Source organism: Eumetopias jubatus, unplaced genomic scaffold (assembly GCF_037043125.1).
Source record: "Eumetopias jubatus isolate StellerSeaLion01/CBP00866 unplaced genomic scaffold, mEumJub1_p1.0 scaffold_15, whole genome shotgun sequence".
NCBI classification, from domain to species: domain Eukaryota; kingdom Metazoa; phylum Chordata; class Mammalia; order Carnivora; family Otariidae; genus Eumetopias; species Eumetopias jubatus.
Window position 1 is genome coordinate 71104490 of NW_028274821.1, and position 20997 is coordinate 71125486.

Genomic DNA, 20997 nt, shown 5'->3' on the forward strand with positions numbered 1-20997 from the left:
ATCCTCAACCAGTTGTTAAATGAACACAATGAAGAAATAAGCCAAGATCAGTCAGACAGCATTAGCAGGTCAAATCAAGATTTCTATGAAAGACGAGTTCCAAGGAATGCTATTTCTTAAAAGTAAGTGGAAACATAAAGGCCAGCCAAAAATTCACTATTCAAGATAAGTTTAAGACCATTAGCGAACAACTTATTTGAAAAAGAAACTCTGATGGATAACATGAGGATTTAATTTGGGCAACTATTTGTAAGCAGTAAAAATACAGTAGGATCCTAATGAGCTAAAAGCAATGGGGGACAAGGGTGGGGAAGGAGCTGAGATAGGCCTGAGCTGCAAGAGGCCTTTCCCTATCCCAAATGACAAAGAGGAAGGCAGGGGGAACCAGGAGCCAAAGACTTGGAAAGCACATATGAAGAAAAAAAGTTGAAGAATCATCTAATTCAGAAGCCAAGCCTGCAATACATGGACCCCACCAGACATGATGGAAGTTTCTGGCCAGTGACTTGAAAATAACCAGAAACCTTGCATTTCCAGTATCCAATCTACCCTCATGCAAAAGGCACAGCCTGGCTACAGAGGAAGAGAGGAAGAAACAGAAAGACCATCTGCTGCCCATCCCTGGGCACAGCTACAGTTCCTGAGAGTAGGAGGGCTTCCAGAAAAAAGGAGGTATGTGTGGTGCCAGAGGGGGTTCTCCGCAGCAAGTGACATGATGACAGGAGCTGCAGCTAGAGCAAGAGCCTGCAGTGGGGGAAAGCTGTTAACTCCTAAGACTGACGGCAGGAAACTGAAACTGAATTTTTTTATCAAAACTTACACTGCTCACATTATTCTCTCAAAAGGAAATAACAATTTTTGAAAATACCAGGGTCTATCACTAGTTTAGCACTGAATGTTATTAGAAAGGCTCAAGACAGAAAACAGGCTTCTCACAGAAAGCAGTTTCTAATGGAAAGACGAACAGCATAAATCTTCTCCCTACCTGATAGCTTCTTCCACAGACTGGCCAATAATATTAGAAGAAGGACCTGGCTGAGATAGTGGTGTCAGGCTTATCACCCACTTCACTGGCTTGTAGTACTCATCACTGGAACTTAATAGATAAAATAGGGTGGTCAGGAAAATTATCTGCAAAACAAAGGATAGTATCTCCTAAAAAATCACATATGGAAACTACAGGAAGGAAACATAAATGGAACCAAGAACGTGCTTTACTGTGGAAAGAGAGGCACCATGCACTTATCTACCTGTACATACCAGAGACAGCACAAAATTGAGAAGGGCAGTCCCACTGTAGAAAAGGATGGTCAGGAGTGTTGTGACAGTGGTGAAAAGCAGGCTCACGTTCCGGCTCATGACGATCCACAGAGACTCCAAGATCTGATGAAGAGGGAAAGCTGAACATCAGAACTAATCCTCCAGAAAGAAGTTTCTACAGCTCTGTGCTGTGCTTTTAGTACAAGTGCGAGTACCAGAAACTGAAAAGAACAGAGTATTGTTTTAAATGAAAAAAAAAAAAAATCCCCTGAAATCATACGAACATTGAATAGTAAGGAAAATGGTTAAGAAAATCATGGTGAACCTAACTCCAAATCATATTAGGTAGCCATTAAAGATAGCTCCACTATAACACAGAAAAACATTTTCTGATACACTGCAAAGTTGAAAAAGTCAGAAATAAAAACTTTATATACAGCATGATTATAACTATGTAAAAATGATATTTATAGAAAAAATACCTACAGGAGAATACGCCAGAACGCAACCTGTATAGGATCACAAGTGTAGATCATGAAAATTCTAGTATTTGTCTTATTAGACGCCTCCCCCCTTGCCACCTCCAACTTAGATTCACTTACAAACACAAAAGCATCACTTGGATGATTTCACTAAAATCATAATAAAAGAAATAGGTCAAGGGCAGAACTCTGCAGCTGAAAATCTTTCTTCAGATAGACAATGACCCTTATATCAAGACTTAAAATGTTCATTTAATCCATCACCTGCAAATTCACTAGAACCAGTTATTAAAATAGTTATTAATACCTCTTAAATATTACTAAAAGAAGATGTACATTATCTATGGCACACCTACATGTTTTCACTTCCTATCTCCCCATGAACTTAAATTCCCTCATGATAACATCTGTTCCCTGTGACAGAAGCAATGCAGATGACATGATCTTTATTGTAAAGATAGACCAACTGAAGTCAGAGATTTTTTAAAACTTGCCCAAGGGCCTTGGAGCTAAGAAATGGAACTAGAGCTGGGACCAGAAGTCTAATGTCTGATTTTATTTTGGTGTGCCCTTTCCAAAACAGCAGTTCTGTTTTTTGTCATATGTGCAAGTTATACCATCTGTTCTATGAAAGGCCTATCCATTCCTTTCCTATCTCAAATGTACCATTTATAAAGGCATACTTTGTTGTCCCTGGTGTTTCTTGCATACCTCAGCTCAGTCTTCATGGGAGAGCTTTTGCAGGCTGGTTTCATTTACAATAACTCCTTACAGAAAATCTTGAAAATGCTTCGCAATGCCTACAAAAATATGCATGACTGACCATTTGACCTTGTGGGATAAATGAATGAAAAACACCACTGATTCCAAGAAACAAATCAACAATGCCCTTACTTGTGATTTTTACATGCATTCCTTTGGGGGCTTCTGTCATTTTGGAATTTTTATCAAAAAAAATTTAAATAGTTTCTGGGTCACACTGGCAGGAAATACTCTGTTGTAATTCTTAAGAAATTAAGTGAATACGTTGTTGACTGTCAGTCTCCAACAACAATCAAGTAAACTTTCTGTGTAACCAAGGGGATTAGGAAGAAAGTTTTAGAATGTGAGAGCTTTTGGATATTACAAGTATGAAGGCAGGAATAAAAAATCTGAGGGGCGCCTGGGTGGCTCAATTGGTTAAGCGTCTGCCTTTGGCTCAGGTCATGATCCCAGGGTCCTGGGACTGAGCCCCGCATCAGGCTCCCTGCTCGGCAGGGAGCCTGCTTCTCCCTCTCCCACTTCCCCTGCTTGTGTTCCCTCTCTCTCTCTCTGTCTCTATCAAATAAATAAATAAAATCTTAAAAAAAAAAAATTTGATCAAGGGTTGACCTTGACACCTTAAGATTTTTTTCTGATGAGACAGGTAGTTATGTTAAAGAATGTGATTGTTTTATACTCTGTAAGAATATATGTTGATATTTAGATGATGTAAAAAATCAGTGAACCAATATTCCAAATGACCAGTGCATATCACAAAAATATGCAAGAGTAAAAGACCCATTTCTGGCCAAGATAGATCAATGGACTTTAATACAAGACAGTATAAAAAGTTTATTGATACAGTTTCAAATTCCACACTGCAACTAACCTGTAAGAAATACCATTTGTTGAGTTTTGGTGTAGGATCAAAGAAGAGCCACAATTATCTGAAAAGGCTATTAAAAGACTCCCCTCTTTTCCATCTACATATCCGTATGAGGCTGGATTTTCTTCTTATATCAGTCAAAACAAGGTATTCCAATTGACTGAATATAGAAGAATATATGAGAATCCAGACATTAAACAGATTTGCAAAAATATAAGATAAAGCCACTCTTCTCACTAAATAATTTTTTGTTTTGGGGACACCTAGGTGGCTCAGTCAGTTAAGCGGCTGCCTTCAGCTCAGGTCATGATCTCGAGGTCCTGGAATCGAGCCCTGTATCGGGCTCTTTGCTCAGCGGGGAGCCTGCTTCTCCTTCTGCCTGCCACTCCCCCTGCTTGGGCTCTCTTTCTCTTTCTCGCTCTCTGACAAATAAATAAAATCTTTAAAAAAAATTACATTTCGTTTTGGAAAAAGGCTACTTTGCAGATGCAAGAAATGTGTTATGTTAATATGCAATGTTATTTTTAGTGAATTGATAAATATTTTTAAAGTTCTCAGTTTTAACTGCTGATACAATAATAATCAATAGAACCCACAAAAACAAACGCTTTGGAATCTTCAGACCAAAAAGTTTCATGGCCACTGGACTAGAGGAAACAGAGGGAGGGGACTATCAAAACCATAAAGTCTTAGAACTGAAGGACATGAATTTCTAGATTTAACTCCAAACTCTGATCAGCTGTATTAGGTGCATGGGAGGAAGGGCAAGTGTGAGTGCAGCGACAGGAGAAGAACCAAAGGAGTTGTAAGAAAACCTCAAAGGTGGTGTAAGAGAGTACAGAGAGACTTCAAAATCACATCTTTATCTTCCATCTTCCATATCAGGGAGCCAAAATATAATATCACAAATTGCAAAACCAAGACAGGCCAACATAAATGTTATTTTGGAAATTTAGAGGTAAATACTCAGAGAAAGCTAAAAGAATTGACAACTGTTTCTAGAAAATGAGACTGAAGTGGAGAAGCACAAAGCAGGTCGCTGTTTCTTTTACCAAAAAAATCTTAAAATATTCCTTACTCTCCACTATGGTCATCTATTAGTTTGATAAAAATTAAATTTAAAAAAATCTAGCATTGCAGGGCACCTGGCTGGCTCAGTTGGTAGCATGTGCGACTCCTGATCTCAGGGTTGTGAGTCTGAGCCCTGCTTTGGTTGTAGAGATTACTTAAAAATAAAATCTTAAAAAAAAATTACATTGCAAACTTCAACTTTCGTTGACTTGATCAAAGTCATGAGTCTATTTGCAAGAAAATTCCTCTCATCTCTGTGAAAAGCCACATGCCAAGACACTTTACAAAACACGCTGTGGAACCAAGCATGGTTCCTTGCCACCTTTGACCCTTTGGCAAACAAGGCAGAGGTGGGTGGTACATGGCCGAAGTGTGGACTAAAGAATATCCAGTCTCTCTAATGTAACTGGAACCGTATTTCCATCTGCCAAAGACCTTGCCCACCAGAAAGGCCATTTTCTCTCTCAGGGTCCAGCCTGGGGACATCCTAGTCAGCTTGAGGGGACAGGAACACCCGTCTTTCAGAATGTGAGAGTCCGCAACACTGCACACATGCTTCCTGACTCAGCATTGCTCAGTTACTCTTCAACCACCGAGATGGCACCCAGGGAACTATTTACCACTGTGGCCTATGGCTTTTGGCCATCTTTCTAGGGCATTTAGAACTCTCAAAATTGTAAATGTCATGGCATTAAAAACAGGGTAACTAAAGGCCTCTAACAGTGCAAGGAAAACTGTAAATTAGAATTTCTATTTTTATTTCTAAGTCCAGTTTCACTAAAAATACTACTTCTTACCGAAAGAAACGTCTCGATGTTCTCGTGAACAAAGGAGGCGATATCCTGCCAGTCCAGGATATCTCCCAGCCAGCTACTCTGACGACTTATATGCATCTTGTGTCCCTTGTGCCTTCCAGAGTGCGTTACATTCTATGGAATAAAATGGTTCACACATGAAATCTCCATTTAATCCAAAGCAGAAAAAGTATAAATACCCCATTTCAGTTTAGGTCCACTTGAGCACTTCAGCAGTTACTCAAAGGTGAAAAATTTTGCATTATTTAAGAAATCAGCTAAGAACTCCATCTAAAGACCTGAACTCTATTTTTCTACTTATCTTCTCAATACCACGTGTCAGCCTAGCTCAAATGCTCCCTTCCTAAATACAGTTGTGAACACACTTTGTTCCTCAATATGTACAACTATACACCAACAAAGCACTTACCATCTTTTTTCTTTTCAGCCCCTCTACCTTTTTGGGGGTCTCCCATTTTTGCTTTTTTCCTCCTTTTCTCATCCCCCTTATTAATCTTCCACACAAGATAAAGAGAGCAAGGGGGGAGAGAATATAAAAGACACCTAAAACTAATACAATGTTATATGTCAATTCCACCTCGACAAAATGGGGGAAAATGAAAAGGAAACAAGAATGGGGGGAATCTAACTCCATATGAAAGACAATTACACTGACAAGAATGCAGGAATAATTAAATTTGAAAGAGATTAGAATAAACAAAGTGACTAGTGAGGTTAACATTCAGAAACAAAAGTTGTTTCTTAACATTTTGTCTGCATTCTGACACTTTTGCCAACGGCACAGTGAAATCACTCTTCATTACGCAATGAACACATTAGGTCCTAGTAGAAGATATAAAGAAAGGAATACACCTGCCTGCTTACAAACCTATGCTTTTAAAACACTGAGCTTCCTGGACCATAAAATGAAGCTTTTAAAAGGGGGTGAGGGATAGAAAAAGCTGTTTGTAAGCAGAAGCCCCAGACTTAGCAGAGGAAAAAGACACCTTTCCAATTGACCAGTTCTTCAGCAGATAGCTACCTACAAATTCCTCAATTAGTTCTAACCTCCCCTCTTTGAAACCCCCAAACCAACACTGTTCCCTCAATTCGCCCCAGGGGAAGAGTAAAAACAGGTCACTGAGCAGCAAATTCAAATCTGAAACTGAGCTTTCCTCCCTTCTACCCCAAGTGAAGAGGTTGATACATACATGCTCCTCTTCTCCTTACTGTCAACCCTGTGAAAACTAACTACCAACTTGTCCAGTTCTCTACTCCTTCCCCACTGGACATTCCTCTTCCACATCCCTGCTCCTGAAGGCCCACGGGCCCAGCCAACCCGGTGTACCGCATGACCCCACACAAGCAGCTGCTGTCAAAACCAGCATTTTTATATTTAGTGGAAAATGGTATTATTTTCCACCACAATTTCTGAAGTAATAATAGTATATCAGCACAAGAACAGGTAAAGGTGATTAAAAATCAAGATCTCCAAACTTTTGGATCTCTTTTACTTCCTCAAAGAACAAGTTCTTAATGTCTGGAGCTGTACTATCTCAAACAGGAGCCACTAATCACATGTGGCTATTAGCACTTAAAATGGAGCTAGTCCAAAAACAGGAGAGTTCAAAAACGGCATTAGTATAAAATATACACCACCAGGCTTCCAAGGCTTGTAAGAAAAAAAACAAAGGATATAAAATATCTCACTAAGATTTTTTCTACTTGTTTGCATAATGAAATGATATATTGGGGGTATGTTGGGGTAAGTAAAATATTAAAATTAATCTCAACTGTTTATTTTTAGCTTTTTCAGGTGGCCATTAGAAAAATTAACATTATATACATTGTTTACATTGCATTTCACGTAATGAGTTAAGATGCTGTTGATGATGCCGTTTTTCATCCTGTGCTCAGTCCCCATCACAGGGACTGGTGGGTTCTGCATGCAGATTAGCCATCAATTCAAGTGGACTTTTAGTAACCTGAAGTTTAAGACCTTGTAGCTTAAAAATTTCAATAAATGATATCCCAATGTTAATAATCTAATTAACATCTATCTAGTCAGTGAGTCTGTAAAATAAAAGGACTTTATTAGTTTACAACTGAAATCCTCAAATAAAATAACTTACCTTTACAAACCAAGAATGATACAATCTGTCCCAAAGTTCTAGTACTTGCTTTTCAATTACAGCAGTATTGTTCACCTTATCTCCCAGAATTTTATGAAGCTGGAAGAAATATAGATATGATCTGGTTTAATATTTCAGACAACAATGCAGTAAAATTAATTCATGCTTGGTCTTTACATTTGTTCCAAATCAAACTAAAATGTTCCAGACTATTTAATTGCCTCTAGCTACCTTATGATCTTTTCTTAAATTCTACTCTTCAATATTCCTAGCAAATTTCCTTGCCTTTCTTGGCTTTTTGCTTCCCTCTATTTTTGGGTCTTTAAGAGAGCTACTTCACGTTGTAAGAGAATGGTCCTATAAAACCATGATCACTGATTCAGCAAATCCGCCCAGAGAAAAATCTGTTGCATGTGGCCCAAGTGCTCATCCATTACACAGAAATCCATGCTACATTTATCACTGGTATAAGAATTACCACAGAAAATTTTAGAACCTTACCTACAAACACAAATATGTCCCATAGTCTGCTGAGAGATGTCAGGTCTCAGAGTTACAACCAATGAGACTGACTGGTGGGGTCTCTGGGAATCAAGTACAGTGAAACAAGATAACTTTGAGGAAAATTATTCATTATAATACCGCATGTTTTGTTATTAAAACCACAGCATAATGGTAGAAAATTTACTTATTTAAGAGAGAGAGAGAGAATTTTAAGCAGGCTCCACGCCCAGTGCAGAGCCTGACCTGGGGCTCAATCCCATGATCCTGAGATCATGACCTGAGCCAAAATCAGGAGTTGGATGCTTAACCGTCTGAGCCACCCAGGTGCCCCAAAGACATTTTTTAAAAGATAAATATGAATTTGTGGTCCCACTTTCTTACCATAACTGTTTCTATTTTTCCATATCCTCTGCAACTTTCTGCCTGTTTATAGAAATTTAGAATTCTTCATCACTTCATCACTAACTTTCATCTTCATTTTTAATGGTTCCATATTAGTTCATTAAGTTTTTCTTCTTTTAAGATTTTATTTTTAAGTAATCTCTACACCCAATCTCTACTCCCAACCCCAAAATCAAGAGTCGCACGCTCTACTGAATGAGCGAGCCAGGCACCCCACTTCATTAAGTTTTGGTATTATTTTAACATTACCTGATCAAGGAATATAGAGATGTTCCCAATTTTTAATATCACAAGTAACGCCGCAATGAACATCCTCACACACAATTTTTTTCTTACTATTAATAGTACAATAAATGTACAGGAATCAAAGGATAGAGGCACTTTACTAAAGGCTCTTGCTATGCATTGCTAAATTGTCTTCTACAGGAATTGTACCAATTAATATTTTCCAACATTGTATGAATAAACCAATTCTTCCAAAGCCTTATGGACTGATGAATTTAGATAATTTAATAGGTGTGAAACTGTAACCCATTATTTATTATTTTCTTCTTCAGTTACAAGAGTGACCATTTTTCCATGTTGGTTTTCAGTGTGTATCTTCTTTTGTGTGTCCTATCCACACCTTTTGCTCACTTGACACTGTCCTTATAGCCATCTGAACCAGTTTTTAGACCTATTGGATGCAAACACATCTGCCCAATATTTTCCTCTATATTTATTCATACACCAAATGCAAATGAGTGTATATAATAAAAACCATTTATCTTTGCACAGCATTTTACAATTTACAAATGGCTTTCCCCTACATTATGTGATCTTTACAACAAGAGTTAGGCAGAAGAAGGTTTTTATCACCTTTGTTCTTTCAAGATGAGAAAGCAGATTTAGGGGGGTCCCAGGACAGGCGCAAGGTCAGGCAGCTAACTGGCAGAGGGTAGGATTAAAAACTCTAATACTCTTTCAACTCAGCATCTATAATCTATGAACAAAGAACACCTAACACAGCAAACGGCCCCAAATAACTATAAGCCACAATTACCCCTAACTTCCTTTGATTACTTTAAATTTGTCTTCTAGGTATCACGACTGTTAGACACTCACAGACTTCCCACTACCCACCTTTTCGGTCACTGTCCGCTCAGTTTCTGGGACCCTTCCTTGCCCAGAGGAGCGCCCAGTCTAGGCCGCCCGCACAGTGGCCTCTGCCGCAGTCAAGCACCATCTCAGACCCACAGCCCCTTTATCCCAGCACAACAGCGAGCAACTCTACAACACCACGACTTTTAAGGCAGAATTCAGCGTCGTTTCAAACTTGTGGTGCTGCCAACCACAGCAGAACATCACGAACACCACCCTGTGACATTACAGGATGTATCACAAATCACAAGGAAGACTGGGCCAGAGCACAGGGAGCCTGGCGGCCACATCACTGCTCCCAGAGGAATCACCAAAGCCCAGGTACTGTTGACGGTAGAGGAGATGCTCTTTGCACATGAAAGACAATGAAGCACTAAGAGTAGTCAGAATGCCGCTGGAGAGCTTTGTTAAGGTAAGACGAGAAACCTCATCTGTAAAATGGGGATGGGGAATCAGTGGGCAGTTCTCTGTTCTCACTCTGCTTGGAACCTTGCCAGCATCTGCCACAGCTGACCAAGTCTTTCTTGCAAAATCTTCTCTCAGTCCTAAGACACACACAGGTAGTTCCTCCCACCTCACAGGCTGCTCCTCCTCCTCAGTCTCCTCTGCCGGCTCGCTTCTGTGACCTTCAAAAGCTTTAAGTGCTCCAGGAATCTATCTTTGGGCCTCTTCTGTCTGTACTGTCTCCTTAGGCCATGTTATGGGATAAACCGTATCCCTCCTAAATTCATATGTTGAGATCCTCACCCCTCCAGTACCTCAGAATGTAACTGTGCTTGGAGATAGGGTCTTTAAAGAAGTAACTAAGTTAAAATGAGGCCATTGAGGGTGGGCCCTAATCCAATATGACTGGTGTCCTTATAAAAAGAGATTAAGAGTCAGACACAGGCAGAAAGAAGACCATGTGAAAAACACACAGGCATCCATAAGCTGAGGAGAGACACCTCAAAAGAAACCAATCCCACCAACACCTTGCTTGATCTTGGACTTCTAGCCTGTAGAACCATGAGAAAATAAATTTCTGTTGTCTGAGCACCCAGCCTGTGGTACTTTGTTATGGCAACCCTACCAAACGAATACAGTTCATCTCTATTGATGGGTAGAGTGATAGGTACTATCTGACGATATTCAAACTTCCACCTACAGCCCCGATCTCTCCTCGGAGCCCCAGCTATGTATGTCCAATTGCCTTTTCTGATGCCTTGACTTATTTTTTTTTTAAACAATAGTATGAATTTTTTTTCAAAGATTTTTTATTTATTCGACAGAGAGACACAGAGAGAGAGGGAACACAAGCAGGGGGTAATGGGAGAGGGAGAAGCAGGCTTCCCGCTGAGCAGGGAGCCCGATGCGGGGCTCCATCCCAGGATCCCGGGACCACGACCGGAGCCACTGGAGCCGAAGGCAGGCGCTTAACGACTGAGCCACCCAGGTGCCCCGTGGTGCCTTGACTTCTATATCTGCTAGGTATCTCTAACTTACCACACCCCAAACAGGATTACAGCCCCACCTATCTGTAATTCCCCACCTCACCCCCCACCCTCCCCACCACCTCCAGATCTTTCCATCTCAGGAAGAGGCACAGCTACCCTTCCAGGTGGGCTAACCAAAACTTCCCTCCCTTTCACTCCACATCTAACCCATGAGTAATTCTTGTCAGAACTAGCTCAAAAATATATCCCAGATGTGACCATTTCTCCCAATTTCCACTTCTACCACCCTTAGTCCAAGTCATCAACATGTCTCCTGGACTACTGGAATAATATTCTTTTAGCCAGCCCCCTGCCTTCTCCATTCCTGCCCAACTCTCCATAAAGCAGCCAAAATGAGCTTTCAATATCCTAAATCAGGTCATGTCCCTTTCTGCTTTAAATCCATGTTTATCTTTGTAACTAAAATAAAATCCCAACTTCTTATCATCACCTATGGCTCGTCCTGTCACATCCCCCACTCCAGCCATGTTGGCCTTCTTTCTTTCCTTCAACCAAGCTTGTTCTTATCTCAGAGCCTTTGAATTTTCTATGCCCTCAACTTGAACATTCTTTTCCCAGTGTTGGTGAAAGCATCACCTTCTGAGAGACATTCTCTGGCATTCTAGCTAAGGCATCACCCTAGGTTACTCTCTACATTACCTGGTCACAGCACTTCTAGGACTGAAATGGTTACTTCTTGACATGTTTCCCATCTGCCTCCTCTCATTAGAGTAAGCTCCGGGAGGGTGGTAACTCTTTCTGCTCTACTGCTTTCCCCCAGCACTTAGAATAGTGCCTGGAACATTTGTGGACTGGCTGTTACTTCCCTCATTCTAGGCATGGGAGAAGGGACAGAGAAAACCCATTCATGACTATTAAGCAGAAAGGTTAGCTTAAGCAAGGATGTCAAATGAAGAAAGTAAACTAGATTTGAGCAAACAGCAAACTAGCAGGTCTGGGTAGAATAATGCATAGACGATACAGGAGATAAGGCTGACAAGGTAGACTGGGGCAGGCAGACAGGAATCTTCTCTGCTCATACCTAAACATACCCTAAAAAACTCTTCATTTTCTGAGTATGACCTTTTCCCCTAGCTTTAGCCCTTTCTACACTTTAGCTCTCAGGACCCAAATCTCACATGATTTTTAGCTAGATGAGATCTGAGTTTATTAGAAAAGCTAGCGCTAGAGGGGCGCCTGGGTGGCCCAGTAGGTTAAGCATCCGATTCTTGATTTCAGCTCCAATCATGACCTCAGGATTGTGGGATCAAGCCCCACATTGGGCTCCCCACTAGGCAAGGAGTCTGCTTGGGCTTCTCTCTCTCCCTCTCCTTTCCCTTTGCTGTTTCCCCTTCCCCTTCCCAACTCTGAGCATGCTCTAAAATTCTAACATAAATAAATAAATCTTTAAAAAAAAAGCTACCCCTAAAATTTCAATGTTTATTTTATTTTTTTTTTTAAGATTTTATTTATTGGGCGCCTGGGTGGCTCAGTTGGTTAAGCGACTGCCTTCGGCTCAGGTCATGATCCTGGAGTCCCGGGATCGAGTCCCGCATCGGGCTCCCTGCTCAGCAGGGAGTCTGCTTCTCCCTCTGACTCTCCTCCCTCTCATGCTCTCTGTCTCTCATTCGCTCTCTCTCAAATAAATAAATAAAATCTTTAAAAAAAAATAAAAATAAAAATAAAAAGATTTTATTTATTTATTTGACACAGAGAGAGGGAGGGAAGGAGAGGGAATGAGCACAAGCAGGGGGAGCAGCAGGCTACCTGCTGAGCAAGAAGCCCGATGTGGGACTCAGTCTCAGGACCCTGGGATCATGACCTGAGCTGAAGGCAGACACTTAACTGACTGAGTCATTGAGATAATTCACACACCTTATAATTCACCCACTTCTGTGTACAATTCAATAGTTCCTTTTAGTATATTCAGAGTTATGGGACCATCACCACAATCAATTTTGGAACATTTTCATTACCCCAAAAAGAACCTCCATACTACCTAGAAATCACTCCCTCATTTCTCTCAACCCCCCACACCCCTGGAAACCACTACTCTACTCTCTGTCTCCATAGATATACCTCCTCTGGACATTTCATAGAAATGGAATCATACGTATGTGGTCTGACTGCTTCTTTAACTCAGTATAATGTTTTCAAGGTTCACCCACATGGTAGAATGTATCAGTGCTTCCTTCCTTTTTATGGCCAAATAATATTCCATTATAGAGATATACCACGTTTTGCTTATCCATTCATCAGTCAATGGACATTCAATGGTTGATTTTAGATATTATCCCCGTGTCTTCCAAATCAGGACATGAATACGTTACAACCTTTGTTAGCAATACCCATCTCTCTTCAACTGTCTTCCCTTTTCGCGTCTTGAACAAAAGTTTCAAACTTATCTTCTAAGTAATTTGAAATTTATTTCTATAAAATCTAAGGCACATTTCTCCAGCTCTTTCCAAACAGGTAAGAATTCCAGAACTCAAATAGAAAAACCAAAAAAGTAAATGCTATGCTTTCAGCAGAGTAAGTCAGCCAATATAGTTCTAGAGGTCTAAAAGGCTTCTGCAATGACTGGATCTTCTTCTATGATAGTTAGGAGATCTCTACCCATAAACTTTATCTTTCACTTACTCAGCAAAATTTTTTAAAGACTTTCATGTGGCATTTGATGAGGTCCCCTGGTATGGACTCAAGAAAATCAGTTACACAGATCTTTAACTTTTTACTCGACCACAATTCCATCCTTAGGTTAGATTACTATACACATGTGTACAGTATAATTTTTAAGATAACTTTTTTTTTGAGATTTTGTTTTTGAATTTCGAACAAGGAATCACATACCAGTAATTTTTTTCTGGGCATACATCTCACTGCAACAAATCTTATCAATCCCTAGATGTTCTTAATTACTTCAATATATTAAAATTCCAAATTTCCTTCTTTCCCATAGGCAATAGTGGGGGGGGGGCATCCCAAATCTGTGTCATGGAGACTGACCCTTACCTGCAGTAACTGGGCCTTATCCTCTATCCTTCATGTCCTTCCACAAAGCTTCAGACAAGCTAATCTCCTCAAGCACACTCCTGCCTCCACATCTTGATCCACATAAACACACCTTAAAATACACGATGCCTTCTCTTTATTCATCGAAAACCTATCATTCATTCCTTCAAGGTTTATCTCAAGTGCCCCAGTGAAGCACCTGATCCAGTTCTGGGCAGGCACTTCTAGCGTGTGCAGCAGAAAGAACAAGGATCCGAATTCATCTTCAGTTTGAAACCAAGCTCTGCAATTTACTACACAACCACTAGGAATTTACTTAGCCTTGCTAAGCCTGTTTCTTCCTCTGTAAAGTGGGCCAAACAATTTAGACTACTACAGGTTTCTTGGAAAGATTAAATGAAACAAATTGGAAACTGCCAAGCACAGTCACCAGCAGATAATATTTAATATTTGCTAACCACCTTGTTTTTCTCCACAAAGCCTTATTTGACCACCCAATTTTAATGATCATTCTGTCCTAATGCACAAATAATGAACACCTACCATTGACTGATGAATGGATAAGCAAAACGTGGTATATCTCTATAATGGAATATTAAGCAAAAGACAAACCTCTCTGTTCAGGCTACTAGCACTATTAAATAAATCCTCCAGGAGGTTTACTTTCATTGTATGTTTCTTGTTGACTTATATATTTAAGCCTATTTAAAAAATAGAAACTGTTCTAAAGGAATCTCTACTTACACTTCATCAAAGCAGGAAGCCCCTACCAATGAAGACCCTGCAGAGAGAAAGCCAGAGAGAGAGGCTCTTCCCTTACCTTGTGTGTTATCCATTCTCTTCCGTACTGGTACACGTTGTTAGCTGCAGAATTGAGGGCTCTTTGGACTACTTGAGCCTCAGGAAGCCAACTAATTTAAAATAAAAGAATGAAAAAATTACAAGCTAGTATATTTTTAGTGGACTGTGTCAGTAACTCTCAGAATTCCATGTATTTAAACAATCAGTTACTGACAAATTGTTGCTCAGTCATCACAAGCAGATACAAATGAATCTCAGGCAGGAATCCTCGACTTCCAAGCCTAACACTTAATTCTACCATCGGAGAGGCCCTTCAAGCTCTCCTTAGCTTTTAGACCCACTTTCCCCACAAACTCCCTTTCATTCTGCTCTGCCTGGTTTCTCTGCCCATACATATCCCGGATTATCTGCCTTATTCAAGACCAGCCTTATTCTGCATCAGAACTGCTCAGAAACCTGTTAGACATGCAAATTCTTGGGCCCAGGTCCAGACCGACTGAAAAAGAAATGGAGCTGAGGCCCAGCAACCAGTACCCTAACAAGCCGTGAAAGTGATTCTGATACATGCTGATCTAAGAACTGAGAAAGAAAACAAGAAGAAAGAGTAAATCATTGTTTTCAATGGAGATCTTTTTCGTTATGATGCGAGGAAGTCCCGAGCAGAGTTCTAGCTATACAAGGAGCTGCGTCTACAAGGTTTACTCTTCATGCCATGAGAGACGGCCTCCCCACTATCCTGTTAACTAAGCAGACTGTATCATCTGCCTTAATCAATAACACATTACATATGCCCAGTGTTTTCTGAAGGAGAAATATCTTCATGTATTCTTTATTTTTTCTAAGATTTTATTTATTTATTTGAGAGAAAGAGAGCGAGCGAGCAAGCACACAAGCAGGGGGAAGGGCAGAGGGAGAGGGAGAAGCAGACTCCCCACTGAGCAGGGAGCCCTGACACAGGCCTCGATCCCAGGATCCCAAGATCGTGACCTGAGCCAAAGGCAGACACTTAACTGACTGAGCCATCCAGGAGCCCCTCATATATTCTTTAAATTGTACCTCAAAAGGTTGTATACTACAGATGTTGGCATTCACAAATTTAATAGTCCTGATTTCAACTATCCATGACTGATGCCCAAAGGCCAAAGCAAACAGTAACTAAGAACTTTCCTGAGGCCTAAATATGACACAAAATACAAAGCTGGCTTATGGGAAAGAGTCAAGTCAAATGAGCAACATTCTCAACCTACAGCTGTTTTACATACTTGTAGTACTTTATATAGTAAATTGGAAGTGATAACTTGCTTGTGTGTGTATGTGTGTGTGAGAGAAAGAGAAAGATGGTCCTAAAGAGAAAGCCCACTGCCACTGAGGGACAAATGTAATGATACGGAGAAAAAGACATTTTGGATACATTAGAAAATGCAATGTCAAATTGGTAATGGTTTCAATCTTTAATATTAACCCGTTCTTGCTACACTTCAAATAAAGTATTTCTGAAACTTTTAGCAAATTCTCAAATATTTTTCAGCAAGTTAAGACAAAACTTTAGAGATGATTACAAATGTAATAATCTAAGTATGAAGACATGAACAGAACATTGAAATCTTTAAATACAGATGGGATTTGGGAGAAATTTAGTATATTTTAAATTATTCTAGTATTTAGAGGCTCATCAGTGCTTTGAAGGAACTGCTGAATATTTTCAATTATGTAGTACGACATTTTATGGGGAAAATTATAACCTCTAGTGTTAAAGTATGAGGATTCACATTAGTATTTGAATAGATTTTTAATGACTAACAAGTGTCTATTAGGCCTGATAATTCTTGCTGGCTACTATGAAAACACTTTGCCAAAATACTCACACAGGTATCCTAAGAGCCACAGATGAGAGGAGCTGTTCTGAGGCCAAGTCAAAGATCTTGGCTCCGTCCAGACCTCCTCACAAGAAGTGCCCTCTAGGAGACACAGGGCCAAAACCACCTGAGCAACCCTGGCTGGGACACGCTGGGATGTGCTTTGACCTTCTACCAACCAGAGCCAATCACTAACTCTCCCACGCTAAGAGGAATCCCTTAGGAGAAACCAAGTTCCTATAAATTGGACTGGTGTACCCTCATCTTCCTGGGTAAAGGTTAATCTGTATCACAATATGACCTACCAAGAGAACAATTAAAAACAACTTAGCTTAGCCTGTTGGATTCTTCCCAAGTAAGGGAAGGTCTAAGTCACATTCAGTACCATTTTAATGTCATCTCTTAATGAGGGTCATGAGAATCAACAGGCTTGAGACTAGTTAACAGAAAGCAGGAAATGGACTCCAAGTGAACAGAACCATCCAAGACAAGAATTAAGATGTGCTCCAACTTCAACTTCATTTTCTTTGAAGCTCTGTAAAGATGACACTATCCTGTCTTCATATTATTCATCAGTTCACCAAATACACTCATGGGGAGTCGAGGTACCTACATAGGGTGTATAAAATGTGCACATTGGAAATATATAGGACCAATTCCTTTTTTTTTAAGATTTATTTATTTATTTGAGAGAGCGAGAGAGAGAGAGAGAGAGAGAGAGAGAGAGAGAGAGAGAAGTGGGGGGAGGGGCAGAGGGAGAGAAGCAGACTCCCTAGTGAGCGGAGAGCCTGACACCAGGCTTGATGTCAGGACCTAGAGATCATGACCTGAGCTGAAACCAAGAGTTGGCCACTTAACTGATTGAGCCATCCAAGGACCCCTGACCAATTCTTAACTGTATCTCCTCCACTAGGTATACCCACATGAATTTTCTACTAAGTCAAATGCCTTCTTCAGGACAGGAATCCACTTGGGTACCAAGACTCCAAGAACCATTAGTATTCATGTCCACCCCCTTAATCTGTTGCAAAAGAATCAGACTTTCCACAAATCATCAAAGTCTAAACAGCTTTTAAAAACCTTCCTGGGTGACTCAGTTGGGTGCCCGACTCTTGATTTTGGCTCAGGTCATGATCTCAGGGTTGTGAGATCAAGCCCCGCGTCTGGCTCCCCACTCTGCACAGAGTCTGCTTGGATTTCTCTCTCTCTCTCCCCCTGCCCCTCCCCGCCCACTTGTTCGCGCTCTCTAAAATAAATAAATCTTAAAACAAAACAAAACACAAAACTTTCTGCATGGAATATTACACAGCAATAAAAGGGAACACACTAACAATACATACAACACCTTCAATGAATTTCAACAGAATTATGCTGTAGGTATGGCTATAAAGGGGTGGCATGAGGATGCCTGTGGTATGGAACAGCTCTGTACAGCTCTGTATCTTGATGGTCTTGGTCTTGATAGCTTACAGGAAGCTACACATATGATAAAAACTGTGAGAGTGCACACGCACACGCACACACACACACAAAGTGCATGTAAAACAAGTGAACTGTCCATTTCCTAGTTTTGTTACTGTATTATAGTTATGCAAAATGACAACATTAGAGGAGGTGGGACGAAGAGTCCACGGGACCTCCCTGTGCCTTTCTTTGCCATGCCCTATGAATCTAGAATTATTTCAAAATTTAAAAATAAAAACAAGCAACTTTCTAAACTACTCTGATCCAGGGCTCCCCAGATTGTGTGTGCCTTCAATACAGTAGTAGAGACAGTCAGTCCTATTGCAACTGAAAACCATACAGAGGGGCTCTGGACGTCTGGACTTATTTCCACTACAGAAGAATGACCATCAAAGAAGAGGAGCCACTGAGATATTAAGGCTGCCAATTTTTTTAACTTCACTCCAGATCTCTCTCCTGAACTACACACCAACATAGGCAATTGCCTACCGGATGCTTCTGCTTACACTTACCATAGGAACCTCAAACTCAACAGGTAAAAAAGTAAGTGAATTCTTTTCCCCACCATATCTGCTCCTCTATTTCCCATCTTGGTGAATCTACCATCATCCGCCAACTTACAAAGCCAAAAACACAAGTAATGCTACATTTCTTCCAACTATATCACCAAATCTGTCCATCCTGTTCATTGCCACTATAACTGTCCACAATTAAGGGCTTCATCATCTCTTACCTGGTTTACTCTGGCTTTTAATTGACCTAAAAGGCTCAAATATTATACCCTGTCCATCTTTTCTCCACAGTACAGAGGGAAAAACTGTTCTAGAATGAAATCTGTTTATGCCAGTTCTTTTCTTCTATCTTTAATCAAGATAATGAACATATCTATCACTCTCAAAAGTTTCCTTGTGCCCCTATGTACTCCCTTCCCAGAGCCCACTATCCACAGACAACCACTGATCTTTCTGTCACTATAGATTAGTTTGCATTTCCTAGAACTTTGCATAAATGGAATCATATTGTATGGACTTTTTTTGCCTGACTTCTTTCACTCAGCAGTTATTTTGAGATTCATCCATGCTGCTGCATATATGGTTAATTTTTATTTGATGCTAAGTATTATTCCTTTGTACAGATAGACTATAATTTGTAACTAATCAGAAATATTAAGGACAAGCACTTTGAGTATGCTCTGGGTAACAGGAGATAAGTGCAGAGAAATATATTTTGAAAGACATCCTTTTAAGGATATTCAAATATGATTCTAAACCAAGTTCAAGAAATGTCTAAGCAGGTTTTATATAAAGAAATGAAGTGAAATGAAAGGAGAAAACCAAGTTAAATGTCAATTTACAATCCTAAAACTGGCTGAGTATTTCCTACTTAAATTAGTGACTACCTTGGAGTTAAAAAAAAAAAAAAAAAGGCCATACAATTTGTCATCAAATTCAACAAGGTAACATAAAAACCTCTTTCACAGAAGCCAAATTAAACAAGTACAAAAAGAGTTCCTCTGAGACAGGGGTTGGCAAATTTCCTCTGTAAAGGGAAAGAGAGTAAGTATTTCAGGCTTTTGAGGACATAAAACCTGTGTCACAACCACTCAGTTCTACCTGTTCTTGCAGCCCCAAGACAGCCATAGACAGTATGTAAATGAATGGGTGTGGTTTGTTCTAATAAAACTTTACAGAGATGCCTAGGTGGCTCAGTAGGTTAAGCGTCTGCCTTCGGCTCAGGTCATGATCCCAGAGTCCTGGGATGGAGTCCCACATCGGGCTCCTTGTTTAGCAGGGAGCCTGCTTCTCCCTCTGCCTGCCACTCCCCCTGCTTGTGCTCTCTTTCTCTCTCTGCCAAATAAATAAGTAAAATCTTTAAAAACAACAACAAAACTTTACAGAAATAGGTGGCTGAAAGTCGTCCTGAGCCACAGATTGCCAACCTTGCCTCCAAAATGATACAATGTGAGGGTGCTTGGGTGGCTCAGTCAGTTAAGCACCTTGACTCGGTTTCGGCTCAGGTCATGATCTCAGGGTAGTGAAATCGAGCCCTGCATCAGGCTTCACACTCAGCTGCAGGTCTGCTTGGGATTCTCTCCCTACCCTTCTCTCTCTACCCCTCCTCCTGCTCTGCTCTCTCTCTAAAATAAATAAATCTTAAAAAAAAAAAAAGATACAATGTGGAAACACTGCTAATCTGCCACTGGGGAATTATCTCAATTTCTTAACCTTTGATCCTGATTCCTCATCTGTGAAATGGGGATTGTCTCTTCAATCTCCTCAGTCACTGTGAGGAACACAGGACACACTGTAGGTGAAAGTGCTTTGCAAATCATAACATATTATAAACTGTAAATCTCATTTCAAATATAAAGACATTGACCATAAACTGTTCCCAAAATCTTACGTACTTCCCTCTCCCACCAACCCCCAAAACATGCCGTTCTTATGCAAAAATGACAACATTCATCAAAGTTTTTCTCGTCCCATCTTTTTCTCTTCCAAGGTAGCTGCATCAGTGAAGATGATTTCGTGAAATGATACTAAACCTAGGGCATCCATTTCTATTTTTGCCAAAATAATATTCTTACTTTGCCCACTCAGGGTGATTTGCTAGAGTCTCATTAATCAAATTGCTTGTGACTTCAATCATGTGTACACTTTCTTGATGTACCTGTATTATGGATAGAAAAGAATCTCAATAAAAAATATGCCCAATTTAACATTTATTTTTCTACACTATTATTGGAACTATGCTTTTGAGTCAAATAATTACGCATCTTAGTTTCAATTAATTTAGAACCCTGTACTGAACAGCTGTTATTACATAATGTCCTATGACCCTCACTATGGAATTTAAAAAGTACAAAACAGCTCCCTGACTTCAAGCTCAACAACTTCAGGAAAAATTACATAAAAAGATACATTCAAATATTTATACATATACACAAGTAAATATATTCAGTTCACACATGTGTCTATAG

At 40.1% G+C, this 20997-nt stretch overlaps 1 protein-coding gene across 1 annotated transcript in view; it reads right to left on the bottom strand.

The window, feature by feature from the left end:
* TMEM245 (transmembrane protein 245) overlaps nt 1-20997 on the bottom strand; it is a 100998-nt gene that overhangs the window by 32593 nt on the left and 47408 nt on the right. Inside the window, exons 8-13 of the mRNA XM_028108739.2 lie at nt 20605-20687; nt 14717-14807; nt 7367-7465; nt 5238-5369; nt 1261-1383; nt 986-1131 (exon numbers count right to left, since the gene is read on the bottom strand). Of these exons, the coding sequence (XP_027964540.1) occupies nt 986-1131; nt 1261-1383; nt 5238-5369; nt 7367-7465; nt 14717-14807; nt 20605-20687 (674 nt within the window). The remainder of the gene's footprint in view (nt 1-985; nt 1132-1260; nt 1384-5237; nt 5370-7366; nt 7466-14716; nt 14808-20604; nt 20688-20997) is intronic.